The 17,400-nt window shown below is 39.7% G+C and overlaps 1 protein-coding gene and 1 long non-coding RNA gene across 2 annotated transcripts; both read left to right on the forward strand.

Annotated features, from left to right (window-relative positions):
• The first annotated feature begins 732 nt into the window (after positions 1 to 732).
• On the forward strand, positions 733 to 2,298 carry LOC122080191 (probable inorganic phosphate transporter 1-8). Its single transcript, XM_042647108.1, has one exon. It carries the CDS (start codon positions 733 to 735, stop codon positions 2,296 to 2,298), a length of 1,566 nt encoding a protein of 521 aa, XP_042503042.1.
• A 14,130-nt stretch (positions 2,299 to 16,428) lies between these two features.
• On the forward strand, positions 16,429 to 17,350 carry LOC122079733. The gene is made up of 2 exons (XR_006140513.1): positions 16,429 to 16,910; positions 17,024 to 17,350. It is a non-coding gene; the product is annotated as an uncharacterized LOC122079733 (long non-coding RNA).
• Positions 17,351 to 17,400: the final 50 nt, after the last annotated feature.

Here is a 17,400-nt window from a genome sequence, read left to right on the forward strand (position 1 = left end):
GATCTCCACCCACCGAACCCAGATAGATCTTAATGTTATTACCCGGCCGGCTGGACTTTGATACAAACCTCTCCTTTCTCTCCAGTTATTTTAATTATTATTTTTTCCAAGTTATCAAACCTGGGAGTCAACTGTGGCTCTTCAAGAAAATGCCCTGCATACAATAGATACATTCAGTTTCGGGTGTCCATGAACCCGAACCCAAACCCAAAACCAAGCCGAAGCCCGACAAATTAGGGTCTGACTTTACTTTTATAAACCCATATCTAATTGCTGGCTGATACTTAAATCAATATACGTTCAATTCAATATATAGACACAGTCACCCAAGTCATAGATAGAGCAAATTAAGAAGTAAAAGAACATAGTCAGTGTGGCTAGTTAGTGGCTACTTATGGCTTGTGGAACGATGAAGCAGTGACGTGATTCAATTTTTTGGATCCGATTCAGTACCCGATCCAATTTATAAATGTGTGCATCTTGCAACAACGTTGACGGTTGCATTTCCTTGTAGTTCTTAATTACGTTGTTAGTAGCCGTTGACAAAAGAAGCATATTCTGTTGATGGATGCCGCGGCAGATTACGTACGGAATAATGAAAAACTCTCCAAAAATCGAAACACTATCTATAAAAAGGCAAGCACCCTCACTCATATCCATCCCTCACCCAATCTCTGTTATTAACCGAGAAGGAGCAGCGCAAGTAAGAAGGCTACGGCAGCAGGAGCAGCCATGGCTAGGCAGCAATTACAAGTTCTTAGCGCACTTGATGGAGCCAAGACCCAACTCTACCACTTCACAGCAATTGTGATCGCTGGTATGGGTTTCTTTACCGATGCCTACGATCTCTTTTGCATCTCCGTCGTCACCAAGCTGCTCGGTCGCATTTACTATTACCAACCTGGCTCACCCACTCCTGGTACGTTGCCCGTAAATGTAAACGCTGCTGTCACCGGTGTGGCTTTGTGCGGCACCCTCGCCGGCCAGCTCTTCTTCGGCTGGCTCGGAGACAAGATGGGTCGAAAGCGTGTGTATGGTGTCACACTTTTGCTTATGGTTGTCTCCTCCATTGCCTCTGGTCTCTCCTTTGGCAGCACTGCCCAAAGTGTCATGGCCACCTTATGTTTCTTCAGGTTTTGGTTAGGATTTGGCGTTGGAGGGGACTACCCATTATCAGCAACCATTATGTCCGAGTACGCAAACAAGAAGACCCGAGGTTCCTTCATCGCTGCTGTCTTTGCCATGCAAGGGTTTGGGATCTTGGCTGGTGGGATAGTTGGTCTTATTATTTCTTCAGCATTCGAGGCCAAATATCCTGCTCTCCCTTACAACCTTGACCCCGCCGGCTCCACCGTGGCTTCCTCCGACTACGTCTGGCGTATAATCTTGATGGTTGGTGGTATACCCGCAGCACTCACTTATTATTGGCGTATGAAGATGCCTGAGACTGCTCGTTACACCGCCCTTGTCGCTCGGAATGCTAAGAAAGCCGCCGCAGATATGGCAACTATCTTGCAGGTTGAGATAGAAGCAGAGCAAGACAAAGTGGAGAGGATGTCACAGGAGCCCGTCAACAATTACGGATTGTTCTCCATAGAGTTCGCTCGTCGCCATGGGCTTCACTTGGTTGGAACTAGCACAACATGGTTTCTACTTGATATTGTATTTTATAGTCAGAGTCTATACCAGAAGGACATCTTCACAGCAGTTAAATGGCTACCTTCTGCTAATACCATGAGTGCACTTCAAGAGCTTTACATGATTTCCAGGGCACAAACCATCATAGCCCTTTGTGGTACCATTCCTGGCTACTGGTTTACAGTGGCCTTCATCGACCATATGGGGAGGCGCACAATTCAATTGATGGGTTTCTTCTTCATGACAGCTTTCATGTTTGGGCTTGCCATTCCTTACCCTTATTGGCCAGCACACCAAGCTGGATTTGTAGTCATGTATGCCTTCACCTTTTTCTTCGCCAATTTCGGGCCTAATTCCACAACCTTTGTGGTGCCAGCAGAAATATTCCCAGCTAGGGTCAGGACGACTTGCCATGGTATATCAGCAGCAACAGGGAAGGCCGGGGCAATTGTCGGAGCGTTTGGGTTCGTGTATCTCAGTGTGCAGACTTCCTTGATTGTGCTTGGTGCGATCGACTTCTTGGGCTTCTTGTTTACGTTCTTGATTCCTGAGACCAAAGGAAAGTCCATTGAAGAAATATCCGGTGAAGCCGAGCCAGAAGATGGAACCAATGAGCCGATACAGCTTTCAGGTGTCGACAACAAGAATGTTCCTGTTTAATCTTTTTTTTTTTTTTTCATTCTCTTTCTATTTCTTCTGCAGTTGCCCTAATGTGTTGTTCAACCATGTTATATTTAAATAAAGACCTTGACCTGTCCGATATATGTCATTAATTAAATGAAAGGTAAATAATTGAATTTAGGGTAATTTACAGTGCCACTCCCTTAAAAAATGCTAGTATTATAAAAACACTCTCAATCTCTGTTATAAAATATACCTCAAATGATGACATCAACAGTTTCTTATTTTCTTAAATACCATATTACCCTTCAAAATGTTGAAGTACCGATATTACCCTCACCCTTTCTTACAAACACACACACCCTAATCCCAAATCATCTGAAACCCTGACTCCAAAACTTCAATTCTAATGGATCATGGCTCATTCTCGTTGAGTTGTAGAAGAACATCTTCACAGCTACAGACCAGTGTCCAAATGGTAGAAGTGGAGCAATTCTTGTCAGCGACAGATGGAGCAGTTCTCAACAGGGAAATACTCAAAAGGGTTAAAATGTCATTTCATAGCATCACTTAACAGAGACTGACAGTAAGGGTTTGAATTTAAGGTTGGTTCCTAACTATAATAAGGAACTTGACCTATCCATATAATGCAGCAGTTTTTTGTAATAATATTTAAATATAGTAGAGGTTTCTTATGACATCACAATAAAAAATGGCACCAATGAGAAGGCTGGAGATGGATTCATTTAGTAGATATTTGCAATTTGTTGGAAAAGAAAGTAAACTTTTTTCCCCCATTCAAAGTACCCTATCGACATTACCTCTCTACTATATGTCCTGCTTTAAATTGCCAATTTCTATTTGTAAATCATTGGATTCATCTTGTAGAAATTTTTTCTGGTCAAATAGGGAAAGTAAATTTGTTCCCACAGTTAGCTGGTGTAAGATCTGTAGATCCAAGAAATTTGGTGGAATGAACATCAAGAGTTCTTCGAGGATGAACCAGTCTCTATTGGCTAAGAAAGCTTGGGAACTTTTGCATCCCTCTGAATCTCTCTAGGGACGTATGATGAAAGCAAAATATTTCTCTTTGTCCTCCTTTCTCGAAGCCAAGTGCCATTCCTCATCATCCTGATGTTGGAAATCAATAATCTTTGGAAGGGATCTTCTCATGAAAGGCTTGCTAATATGGGTTGGTCACGGCCACTCTATAAATCCTTGGGTCGATCCGTGGATTCCTAATCAACAACTCTTGGCTGCCCCATATCCTCTCTCTTTGAATGCTCCAATGAAAGTATCTGGCTTTATTGATCCTTTTACACACTGTTGGACATTAGATTTACTTCGAAGATGGTGGCCTCCTTACATGGTTGAAAAAATTGTTTCAATCCCAATCTTTGTAACTGGTTGTGATGATCTTTTTGTTTGGGCTCATACTGCTTCTGGAATTTCTCTGTTTCCTCAGCATACAGGTTAACATTGGAATTTCATGATTAGACTATTAATCCTATATGGCAGCGAATGTGGCAGATCCCAACTACCCCTAAGGCTCGTATGCTTATTTGGAAGCTTCTGCTAGAGAGAATTCCTATTCCAGCTATTTTGAATCAGAGGGGGTTTAATCTTAATAATCAGTGCCCATTTTGCTAGACTCTGGAGATGACTTTAGATCATATTTTTCTCAGTTCCCCATTTACTTCAAGAATTTGGCAAATGTTGGGATTTGGTTTTATCGGTACTTCTTCGAACTCTATCCTTGATTGGGTTTCATTAATCCTAGGTTTGCATTGCACCAACAGTTCTAGATCCTGGCTCTCTGCTCTTACGGCTAGTGTTATTTGGCAAGTCTGGCTCGCCTACCTTGTTGCTTCTTTTCAACGGAACATCATTTGAGCTTCCACTTGGGCCATGAAATGTCGTCTTTTCACTTCAGAGTACTGTGATCTGCCACAATCGTCTCATACACCGGCTACTTCTATCAACATTTGTTGGAAACCTCCACCTCATGGCATTATCAAAATTAATGTTGATCTATTGGTGGAGTTCTTAGAGATGATCAAGGGCAATTTATTTTGGTTTTTCCGAATACGTGAGAACAACCTATGCTTATGTGGCTGAAGCCTTGGCAGTTCGAAGAGCTCTCTTGGCAGCAGTTCAATGTGATCTACGGAATATCAATGTGGAAGGGGACAATCTTCTCATCATCAACTGTTTGACGCAACTTCAAAATCAGATTCCATGGAGGATTGGTCATATTATTGCTGATTGTCTTTATCTATCTAGGCGATTCAACTCCATTGAATTTGTCCATGAAAGGGAACTCTTCAGCTGATTGCTTGGCTAATTTTGGGTCTTCTTGCACGTTCTCCTTTTGTTGGGAATCTTCTCCCCCACCTTTTTTATCCCATCTGTTGTTTGCCACTCCATAGGAGTTTTTTTGTTCACCAAGAAAAAAAAAAAAAGGAAAAGAAAGAGTAAGAATGAGCGTGAGAAAAAAATACCTTCACTTTGACATGGTAAGAAACCATTCCCTTTTTACTATTACCCAATTAATTGATCCACATTCTTACCAAAAAAAAAAAACTTAATTGATCCACATATTTGATAGGGTACTGTATCCACCTATCCTTGGATTTAAGGAAACAAAAGAAGTGTAGAAGAAACATAAAAACTAAAAAGTACTATTCCCAGGCATAGTTTTAAGATTGGATTAATCGCTCGGATGGGATCAGTTTCATTCGAGACTAATCTCAAATTTTGATCGATGTGATGCAATCCACTAGTACGATCTAAGGATAAAAAAGTCTTAAAAATTATTTATTTATTTTTTTTAATTATTATTATTATTATTATTATTATTATTATTATTATTAGGGAAAATTATATCCCCCACCCCTATAGTTTGTCGAAATTACGTGTGGGTTCAAGGTTTGAGCGAATTAAGCCCCCTTCCCCTGAAGCTGACTATGTGAGTATTCTGTTAATTTCAAATATAAAAAGACTTGAATACCCTTTTATTAAAGAAAGTCTTTTGTTGAGAGGACCATTATACCCTTTAGGGGAAATGCCCATTAAAATAGGAAGTGTTCTCAAAACAGAGAACCGTTGCAGAAGGTGAACACCGAGAACCTTTGCAAATCGGCCTCAACAACCAAATCCAAGTGAAGAAGCTCTGTCTCCGATCAATTCACGCCAGTGAACCCAGGTAAGCGAACATTAAACCGTGGTGGAGGTTACCTAGTGGCGGAGGTGAACACCGAGAACCTCTGCAAATCAGCCTCAACAACCAAATCCAGGTGAAGAAGCTCTGTCTCCCATCAATTCACGCCAGCAAACCCAGGTAAGCAAACATTAAACCATGGTTGAGGTTATGGTGGCAGAGGTCACAATCATTTCTAATCCAAAATAGGTCACATTTTTATAAAACAACTTGGCCTTGCCCAGGTAAGCAAACATTAAACCGCTAAAATAGGTCACATTTTTTGTACCTAACAGTTTCCATTTCTAATCCATCCGTAGATTTGAACCCCGATGCAAGGCTACCACCCCAACTCCTCCACCAGCTCTCCCAGAAAGGTGTGGTCTCCCCAAGAAAGGCCATTCCTATCAGGCGGAACCAACACCACAACCTCGACCACCGACTCTTTCTCCATCATCAGCCAATCTTCTTCCTTGCCTACCACCCCGATGCCATTACGCCATCCCTTCTCCCACCTCCGTTGTACCCTCTCATTTGATGATAACGACGTAGACATCTCACCGATGTCTAAAGATGGGGATTTATCCGACAGATCGCCAGAGATGAAGCTCGACTCGGGTAATGGTCGGTTACCTTGGAGTTGTCTGTGGGAGGTGCTGAGGAGGTTGCCGCCAGCTTCATTGTTGTCAGCGGCGAAGGATTGTAAGGAGTGGAGGGATTGCACGAGGAAACTTTGACGAGCGGCTGAGGAGTTGAGGCTTAGGTTCTCACGGTTTCTGTACCCCAGTCGATCGAACCTTCCACGAGGTTCACACGGTTCCTTCCAGAGGTGCCGTAGTCTTCATGAAGATGTCATCGTCTTCTCACAGTGGATGACCCAGAGAGAAATTTCCAACTAGGGTTTGGATGAAGACGATGAGATTGAAAGAGGATTTAAGTGAAGGGTATTTTGGTCTCTTCACTTTGTTCTGGGGTATTTTAGGTCTAAAAAATGTGACATCACCACATAACAGATTCAAACTCACGGTCATTGGATTGGACTCAAATGTAAGAATCTTTCATACTTCAAGAGAGGGGGTAATTTGCTCAAACCCTTGGACCCACACGTAATTTCGGCAAACTATTGGGAAGGGGATGTAATTTTCCCTTATTATTATTATTATTATTATTTTAACTCCGTCTAATCCAATTTGATCCTAAAAGATCCAATACCGATCCAAATTGGTATTGATTAAGACAAATCCCAAGTTTTAAAACATTACTTCAAGCACAGCTCACTAGGGATAGTCCAACTCAAACGTAAAATTTTCAAATATAAAATACTCGTCTTCGAGATTCACCATTATATAAGAAATCGAATTCGTGAGAAATGCTTCCCTAGTGGTCCATGTAAACAACTATTGCCCTTGAGATTTATTTGCCTAATAATATACAATAAAAAAATTTGTTGGTAAAATATTTAATAGCAACAAAATTTCTAATTATGATGCATATTATCTAGAAAATAATAATAATAATAATAATAATAAGAAGAAGAAGAAGAAGGGAAAATTATGCCCTCCCCTATAGTTTGTTGAAATTATACTTAGATCCAAGGGTTTGAACAAATTACACCCCCTCCCCTGGCATTGACGGTGTGAATATACTGTTAATTTTAAACAGCAAAAGACTGTATAACCATTTAGTGAAAAATCAACTTAATAAGATAGAAAAAGTGGTAATACGATCTATTAAGTTGTAAAATCCGCGATAAGAGTTACATTTAATTTCTTCTATGATGAGTTTGATACTATCAAAATGGGAGAAGGAAAATTAATGGAAAACCATCGAGAGGATAACCCTTCTACCAAACTTTGTAGGGAGGGAGTGGAAAGCCACACAAACAATCATTGCCGACAAATGCTGAGCCCGGAAACTTATTCGTCGGAATCTGACCTCAGAAATGGTTATAACTCACATCCAACTTTTCCAGCCCTAAAATGCCCCCCGGAACTTTCCCAAACATCAGATTTTGAGACAAATTCAAATATTTCAGCGTTTTGGGCATTCTCAAATTCTCCATCTTGAACTTTAATTGATTCCCAAAAGCCCAAAATCCAACTAAGTAATATGTGTTGTTCAACAAACCCACTAGGCTAACTGCGATTTCATCGTTTGACAGATCTATGTAGTTGTAGAAATAGGTCTCTGTTGGCTTCCAATTGTCTAATTTGATCTTAATCCCACACCCAGCGAGCTTGAGAGAGTAAATGGTGGGTGATGAAGTAACTCATTTCGGAATTCCACCTAAAATGAGGACGAGTGATAACCAGTAAGAAGTCCAAGCGCGTGGGGGGACGCAGTTGGGGGTCCATGAAGAGTCCGTCGCCGGAGAAGACAATGGGTGTTGTGTTGGGAAGGAGGTGTACAGTAGATAAGACACCGCAATGTTAAAAAGGGCATTTTGGGTATTAGATATCATCATATTAAGTGATGTCATCAACTAATAGTCCCAATTTGACGGAGACTAACATATTGGACCTAATTGTAAGAATTTAAGAAAATGTAAGAGAGGGGGATGTAATTCGTTCAAACCCTTGAATCCACATGTAATTTCGGCAAACTACAGGGGAGGGGGGTGTAATTTTTCCTAATAATAATAATAATAATTAGGATTAATAACGAAGGACAAGGAGAACAACTTAAGGCTGCATTGGGTACTGTTTATGTGTTGGGACTGTAATCCTTTGGGGGCAAACTTGGTTGCTACCTAGGTTGTAGCCAAGTAGCTGTAACCCCATGGTAGCAGCCAGGAGAATGGAATCTCAGGGAGGTGAAAAAATTCACTTAGATTCCATTCCCTTGGCTCCTACCAAGTGGTCGCAACAGGCGGCAACAAAATTTTTCCAGTCTTTTGGTAGAACTTTTTTTTATTTTCTTTCTAAACTTATTTTATTTGGCTCTTTTTAAAATTTAAAAAAAAAAAAAAAAAAAAAAAAAGGTGTCCGGTATGCCTGTTCCAGAACCATTTTATAACATTGTTACCAATTATTATAGAAATTTAATTATAATTCCATTTTCTTAAATTAATTATGAAAATGTCATTACTTCTACTTATTTGGGAAATTAGAGACATTTATATTAAATTACAATTAAACCAACTAAATAGGTCAAGTGGTTAGTTCTAAACATTAGTCCGAATAATATGACCAATCAAAACCGAATGTCTGAACCAAAATTGGAAGAAAAATACCTTCACAACTCATAAAATTCGGCTCTTTTCACTATTTTCTTCTTTATATATAGAAAAACTAAGACTAAACCGCCGAAAGAAACTGATAACAAAACAAAACCAACCGAACTGACAGCTATTTATTTCATTTTGGTTTTTGTAGACTGAATATCTAATCGGTCCGATTTTGGTCCGACCAAATACCTGAAAGGAAAATAGAGAGAAATCTTCAACATGAGTTCCTGGTAGGGTGGCGAATTCTGGCCCAGTGTGGCCCATCCAGGTTGGGAATGCACCTCAAATCCAGCCCAGAATGCTCTTTATATGGCCCAAGAAGTTTGGTCGTCCAAACTGCCCATTAGTTCAGCCCAGCTTGGCTGAGTCTCTCTTGGCCAAAAGACAAGAAGAGAAATCTTCTGAAGAACACACGCAAACATAAGTTTCATTTTCATAATTTCTGCAGGGTGAAAAGAATGCTTCCTGGTTGTGTTGGTGTAGCCCTTGCAACAGCATATGGGCAAAAAAGGGGGTGCAATTGGCATCAACGGGGATAGATTTTTTTAGTTTCACAAAGGTGAAGACATCATTTTTTCCTCCCCTATGTGTCACGTCACGAGGTATCTCTTATTTCTTCTTTGTGCATATACTAAGCTAACATCTCATGATAAAATTAAAACCATAAAACCAGCTACTAAATATAAATCACAATCCAAATTGATTTTTGTTATGGGCCGCTAGGGGATCACCACAATGCCAGTGTAGCCTGCACTTCCGAAGTATAGCCAATGAGTGGGTGAAAAGCTAGGGAAATCCAATATGGGCTTGGATCCTATAACTCAGCTGATAGGGGAAATGAGGCAACGACGCTAACAATATCCAATTGAACTTATGCACGGTGCATTTCTTGCAGCCCACCCAATAGTAATTGGGTTTTACCCGGCTCAAGCAGTGAAGCTAATTGTCTTGCTTTGTTCCTAAGATGATATACAGGAAGCTAGACTCCATTTATTTTCATTTTTGGAATGGTGACAAGGACAAAGCAAACAACCTTCATCTCAATGGTTAGCAAAAAATCTGCACACCTAAGTCACAGGGTGGATTAGGAATCAGAGATTCCAAAAATCAAAACAAGGCTTTCATAAAGTTAGGACATTGCAGATTTTGTTATTAAGGAGGTGACGAATCAAGATGAGTTGAACAATAGTGTGGAAGTGACCCATCAAGATGATAAAATAGATGGTACACATTTGGACTTTTCAGAGGAAGCTTCAGAGTCTAATGATGATGGTGGTTTTGGAGTCTTTAGAAACCTGACCCATCCAGTAGTGAGAAGTTTTCTACGGAAGAGTCATTGCATGAAAAGTGCCATGTACTTTCTTCGCTTCCGAGAATGGGTTACTTAACTCCTTCATAGCATCTTTTCCCAATTGCTAAAATTTTCTTTCTATAGTACATAAATTGTGCTACAGGATTTATCCTGTATGAATTAGGGACCTCTCCTCTTTTCTTTTGATCTATCCAAAGAAGGTTGTAGGGGTTGCATTTCTCTGCGTTTTTATGTTTTTTCTTTTTCCTTAATACATACAAATTACCTATTAAAAAAAAAAAAAAAAAAGGATCTCCTAAAATTAGGATGAAAAATGGTCACCAATGAACAGACCTTATGGGTCTAGATCCTCAAAGCCAAATACTTTCATAATAGGTCAGTTTTTTATAACTGGAACAGCATTACCTACATCCTAGCAAATTCAAGAACAATGATTTATAGGAAAATAGGTAATGAGAGCAACGCCTTCCTTTTTGATGATCCTTGAGTTTTGAACTCACATAATTTTGTTTTAAAATTAATATGTGGAATTAACAATCCCTCCCCCCTCCTTAGTTGAGCAAAGTTAGTGATGTCATGATAGGTAATCAATGGAATATTGGCTTGCTAAACTCCTGTTTACCAAAAAAAAACTCTTGTTTACCACTTTCTATTACTAACACTATCATACAGACCCCCATATACTTTGATGGTGATCGATGGCAATGCCGTCTCTCTAAGAATGGGTCTTTCACTACTAAACTAGATGTCAAATTTCTCAAAACTAACTCACTGATAAACTTCAATCAATACTCAAACAAATGCTCTTGCTCCTCTCCTTGCTCACAGTGGTGGTGGTATTTCTGAAAAACCAATATCCACCCCAAGTTTAAGATCTTCGTCGAAGAGTTGCAAATGCATGAATATCACTAAAGAAAAACTGTCTAAATGAGTGGATATTGATCCACTTTGTGAATTTTTGAGAAGTATTTGGGCTACCAGCCCGCTCGGTCTTAAACTTGAGTTTTCTTCACATCACTTGTTTAATAATTTTCTTATGTATTGCTTTCAGTCGTTTGATATGTCTAAGAGTCAATTACAACACTTCTTCTCTATGATATTCGTTATTTGTTATTACATTTGGAAACACAGGAACCAAGTGTTATTTGGATCACAAAACCAAGACCTTATGCTCATCTTGAAACAGGTTGAATATTGGTTGTCTATTGGTTAACTAACCAACACTAGCACTGGGGAAACAGACCCATATAATACGGACCAAATTACCAATACACCTCCACCTCAAGGAACATTAACCTTATTAGTGACCAGCTTCACCAAAAAGAAGGAAAACATTTCAAAATGGGCTTTCTCCTTCATTCTAAACATCTATTGTAACATATCTCAGGCGAATTATTTGTTGACAGGAAAAAATGGTGAGGCAGCCACAAGGGGACTTCTAGAAAGACTGAAAGCAGCAAAAGCTAAGGGATTAAAGGTGGACTCAGTGTGGAGCGACATGTAAGATATTAGTGGTTTTTTTGGAAATACCAATGACAAACTTTTAATTTTTAGGCCTTGGTATCGATACCACACCAGTTAGACATGGAGAACTTTTCAAATGACCCAAATTTTTGTATAAAGCCTAACAAGTATCTTATTCATAGGCTGTATGATATGGCGAAAATCCAAACTACTATTAGAATATGTTTAGTTACAAATCAAGAGACGTTGTATGAACACTGATATATCAGTTTGATCTGTTAATTTGTTTCTTGTTAAAAAAAAAAAAAAAAACACACACACTTGTAAAGTACAAGTAGAGAGGAATTCCTTCACCGATGAACATCATTGAGCTTGGATGGGTGTTAGGGAATAGTGAAAGGTATTTCATACCTTTAACATATAAAGGGAATAATGATGCATGGCCTTAGATTGTGGGTAAACCCTTCATTGCAGGTATAGAAAAACTGTCTCCTTAGAAGTAAATGACAAAGAGTGGTGGACTTGTACAAGTAACAAGAAGCAATGATCAGTCTCTCGTCAGATCTGGCTTATTTGAAAATGCCCAATGGGAACCCAATGAGGACTTTTTCCTAGCACACCTAAACATGGGCTTATGGACTGGGCTGTGAATGAACTGGGTTTAGCCATTCCTAATGACAGGGATCTCTGTTCTTTTTTGGTGAATGGTAAGATTGCTTCATTGTGACCAATTGGTCACAGGTTGGAGTTAGGAAACGGCCTCTCTACAAAGCAAGAGCCTTGTGCATTTAAACACTTTAATTAAGAGCAGAGCAAAAGTGAAACCTAGCACACAAGGCTCTCGCTATTGCTGGTTTGGGAGGGGCAAGTGTATGCAGCTTTACCCCTGCTTCGCAGAAGAGTTTGTTTCCAAGTTAATTCGAACACTTTAATTAAGTGGGGGAAAAAAAAACCCCACAAGATATCTCGGGGCAAGTGTATGCAGTCTTATCCCTGCTTTGCAAAAAAGTTTGTTTCCAAGTTAATTTGAACTCTTTAATTAAGTGGGAAACAAAAAACCCCCCACAAGATATCTCACTTGGGGTCAAACTCAAAACCTTAAGGCATTAGGTGGAGATAGTCCATAGGTAAATTAATACACATCAAAAGTCCTAAGCTACCAATGTACCTCTATAACTCCCAACATCTCAACAAATCGGCAAAGCTCAAACCTCTACAAATTCATACATACAACCTCAAGTAGTGCAGGATACAACTAGGGAATCTACAAACAGTTTTTCATTATTGGATTCTTCACTCATTGGACTTTTCTCAAACACTTGACCGGAAGTGAATGTCGTATCCAATCTTGATTTGGGAGTAGTTTGAAAACTTTGAATGATTAAAACAAGTTGCAGAGACAATAGCAAATTTACAAAACAGGGTGAGACAGTAGTTAAAATCCAACCCTTTCTAGATTAACGTCCTCTCTCATGTCCCCATACTGGATGTGCTACACAAAAGAGCGCCAGTTTAGGTAGTTGAACTGAAAGCCTGAAACACCACATTGGGTAGGCATGTGGCTAAAGTACTAGAGAAGACCATAAAGCAATCACACATCCATGTCACATGTAATGTCTTCACTTCTACAAGAATATTGATCGCTGCAAAGTCTAGGAGGGGTAAATGTATGCAATCTTATCCTCTGCTTCGCAGAAGAGATTGTTTTCAAGTTTTAAACATGTGATCAATATGTTGCAATGGTGCAACTTAACCGTTGTGTCAGAGGCTCGTCCACTCATACCAAATATCAAATCTACACCAAATATTGTACTACTAAAATATCGAATTACCGACTATATAAATATAAAAGGCAAAAAATATTATACCACAACCATATTCGTACCAAATAAAAATTGTACCGAGTTGATACAATATTGGTATTGAAATGTAGATATTTTCTTTGTATGGTATAATTTCGATATTACCTTTTGGCCTGATGTACGTACTAAAACCATATCAATTAATATTGTACTGATTGATACCCTTAATTCTAGGTCTAGACCGTGTTCCAAAGCAAGAGAATAAAGAAACATATTTTTTTTATTGCGCTCATGACCCAAAATCTAGTACAAGAATAGATACAAAACACAACCTTGGATAAATTTGAAATGGAGTGATAAATCACTTTAACCAGTCTGAGATCCAGCCTGATAAGACCCATATATTGCGGATCTGGATCTTTTCAATCGACCTGTTTAATTAAATGGGTTCAAGACCTCTGGTCCAGAGTGGGTCGGTTCGAGTTTGCTAAATACCCGTTCATATCCTTACTATATGCGTTTTAAGTTTAATGTTTCTTAAATTCTTCTGTTTCAACTTGCAAGTATTGAAACCTAGGGTGGAATGGGTTGGGATCCAGATTCCAGACCCAGAGCAGTAGTATGTGTAGATTTAGGATGCTGATACGAGCTTGCTTGTCAGAACGTGGAACCCAATGGATCATGTTACTCCGGATTCTTATCCGGATACAGGTTACAGAAAGAAAATTCGGCGGGTTTGCATATAGAAACAGGGGGAGGGGGATCCAACATTCCAACCCAACCCAAAACTGAACCCATTTCATGTCCATTAGGTTGGAACCGGAGTCAGGTCTGTTGAGGGTAAGATGCATTACATTTCGTCGCTTATGTTTGTGGGCTGATATCTAAGAACGGTTAAAGGCCCAAGGCCTTGAGATGGATATTTCGGTGAACTCAATCTATATATTGCTATATCATGTGTCTCCGTAACTTTTTGTTGCAAACCCCCTAAATCTTTATGTTACATCGTGTGACAGTTTGTTTCCCAATTATCATTATCTTCTGCTTTATTTTAGGTTCGTGTAGATCTTGGCCTATGTTCCTACATTTAGGTAACTCAAAAACCTCTCAGCCCACCGACCTTGCATCCATGAGAAAAGCTCAGCTAGTGATGTCTTGGAAACAGGTGGAGTTTGAATCAATCCACTGTTAGACCAGATCAACTCATTTGGATCAACCAGGAATCCATGATCTCTCTCTCTCTCTGATATGACATGTTTTGATAAATATTCACTTCTCAATCCGTCCGTCCTGACTCTTGGATTGATCAGTCCAAGCTTTGGAGACAAGAAACGTTAGAAAAGTCCACCTGAAAACGTACGAGAAATGTCGAATCAAATCTTATACTATCTGCACACAGATTAGTTCTTGCTTTTGCCTGTCTCCAACGACTAAAGTCGACGATGTTAGTATCTAAGGGAACCTCATCATCTTCTATTTTGTCTCCCGTTTTCTGGAAGAAAGGAGGAAACAACCCCTCTCAGCCCAAGAAAAAAAAAAAAAAAAAGGTAGAAACCCCATATCCCATGATCCCATCCCCTTTCTTCCCTTGTGTGAGAAGGAATGCATAGACCCACGCACACTTACTACATAGTTGAGATCTCACTTCATGGTAGGACCCACATCCAATAGATTGTGAAGCCCCACTGTATTGTAGGACCCACTTCTGCCACATCTATTGTGGGACCTCAGTATATGAGGGGATCTATACGACATGTTGGGCATGTTTGGTTCTATGTTAAGTCCAAGTTCCCATTAATCCTAAGGACTCAGTTTTCTTCAACCATGGGAAAAAATAACCACTTAATCGACCCTTTGGATTGATAAAAGTTAACTCAAACTTTTGGTAAACAGAGGTCGGAGTTGATGATGAAATTCATTGCTACGTTCGCCAAACTTAACATCAAATCATCTTGGTGGAAAAGATTTCATTTCATGATTCATGAGGTGGTGAAAATCTTTCTATTTAATCCCAATAAACTAGGACAATCTTTAAAATCATACGAAACTTCATAAAAAATTAATTGCAATGAAACTTATGTTTTATGCTTGATTTTTGGATGAGATTATTTTTATATTAACGGTGATGTGATACTATGATTGGATTATGAATTCATCATAATTTTTCACCTTTATTGTTTATGATCCAAAGTATCCTTCTAATCTAATAAAAGGTTCAATCGAACTGCATGAAGAGATTCTTTCTTTCACCATGGATGACAAGAAACTGATTTTTATTTTTATTTTTTCTAATTCTCCTATGGTTCTCTATGGTCATGTAACCTCTGTAGCTTGTCGTTCTCTGAGATTTGTACTTCCATATCTATTTACAACTCTTATAAAAAAAAATTAAATCGAACTAATTAGTCCTTAAGTTGGGGAGGGGGAGGGGGAGGGGGAGGGTTAAGATAGACGATACCCGAACTAGAAACGCTCCCCATATCTCCATTGAGTAGCAAGCCTGGCAAGTGGCCACCATCCGAATTGAAAGCCAAGACTTGCATTTCATCGTTTGGTTGGTCTGTTTGGGAGTAAATAAGAAAGAGAGGTGTGCAGCAGAGTGGGTGAAAAGGTCCAAAAACAACACGACACAACAGAATACCTTTTAATAATGGGAAGGGAATAGGGATAGGGCTGCATTCTCATGGGCATGCATGGTTTATAAGATTCCTTTCAACTTCTAACCCCCCCACCCCTCCCCCAAATATGAGCTTTCGAATCTCGTCTTGGAGGAATAAAAACAAACACTCACGCACAGCTCCCTCCCCAGGCCCCTATCTCTCTCTCTCTCCTCTCAAAAATCTAAGGCCCCGGCTCTAAAGAAAGATGGATAACGACGTCAGAAGAGGAAGAGAGGGAGGGGCCGAGTTAGATAACAAAGACTAATACCGACGAGACAACCCACAAAGCTTTGTCTCGTTAGTGGCCGACCCAACACTAGTAAGTGGGAGACATTAAACATTAGCCACAGCACACAACAGATCATATCTCTCTCTCTCTCTCTCTCTCTCTCTCTCTCCCCCTCCTGTACATGTAGACTTGCATCTGTGAAAGACAACACTGACGTAGCTTTTGTTCTGGGAATCCTCAGTGTGCTGTTTGGCGCTCTTACATACTTCACTCTATTTGACTTGTTTCATGTGAGTGCGTGCATCCTCAGTAAGAAAAAATCTAATCCTCTCTCACCCAAATGGTTCCCTGGTTCAACATTTCAACCAAATCAAAGGTCCAGCATTATTGAATGATCTTGGCTGATCTCTTACAATAACGATGGAGAGAATCACAAATGGGATCCATGAGTTCTAGGGTTTAGGTCAGCACCCCGGGGGAAAGTCCTTCGGGTGATCCAGCCGTCTATAAGGGTGTCTAACACCTCTAACCCATGGTTAACACCCTATGGATGTTGATGGTTCTATTTTTGGGTTGTGGGACTATATCTATGAATGATGGGAGATGAGGTAGGGCGAGGGCGATTATCTGCAGGGGAGAGGAACTTAATTCGAGAGTCCGTTGCTTAACACATCATCTTCGAAGGTGCTCTTTCTCTCACACACACATATCAAAGTTGTGTAAGGTCAAGAAGATGATAAATGCGTATGAAGTGATGAGGTATTGAATGTTGGGTCCAACACTTTGTCTCTTAACACCTTATCCCACTTAATGCCTTAATTAACATGTCGCGGCGTGGATAATTTCGCTGTTTCTTTGATATGATGCAAAAGGGATACCGGATATCCTTTCTGCACCCAGAAAGGCAAAGGAGTGGAAAATTTTATGGACGGCCATTTCAAAGGCTTAGCAGGATGGTGGCCTTAATTCCAAAGTAATCAATCACATGGAGAATTGGAGAACTGGAGATGGGAGGCTGCCTCATCACACTCATGACTCATGTGGTCCATGAAGATCTTCATTGGGGCTCAAATCCCATGTCAAGCTTTAGCCCCCACCTCAAACAAAAAGATCAGTCACTTGTATTTGGATCATGTCTTTGTATTTTCCAAGCCCAAGATTCCGTTTGGTTACAAGAAAATGAAGGGCATTAATCTCCATTTTGATCTGTTGATACATGGTTTTATTTTATTTATTTATTTTTTTTTTT

This window comes from Macadamia integrifolia, chromosome 5 (genome assembly GCF_013358625.1).
Source record: "Macadamia integrifolia cultivar HAES 741 chromosome 5, SCU_Mint_v3, whole genome shotgun sequence".
Classification (NCBI taxonomy): Eukaryota; Viridiplantae; Streptophyta; class Magnoliopsida; order Proteales; family Proteaceae; genus Macadamia; species Macadamia integrifolia.

What these genes read in the sequence shown, in the direction of transcription:
- LOC122080191 (XM_042647108.1), top strand. Translation starts at nt 733, where the DNA reads ATGGCTAGGCAGCAATTACAAGTTCTTAGCGCACTTGATGGAGCCAAG.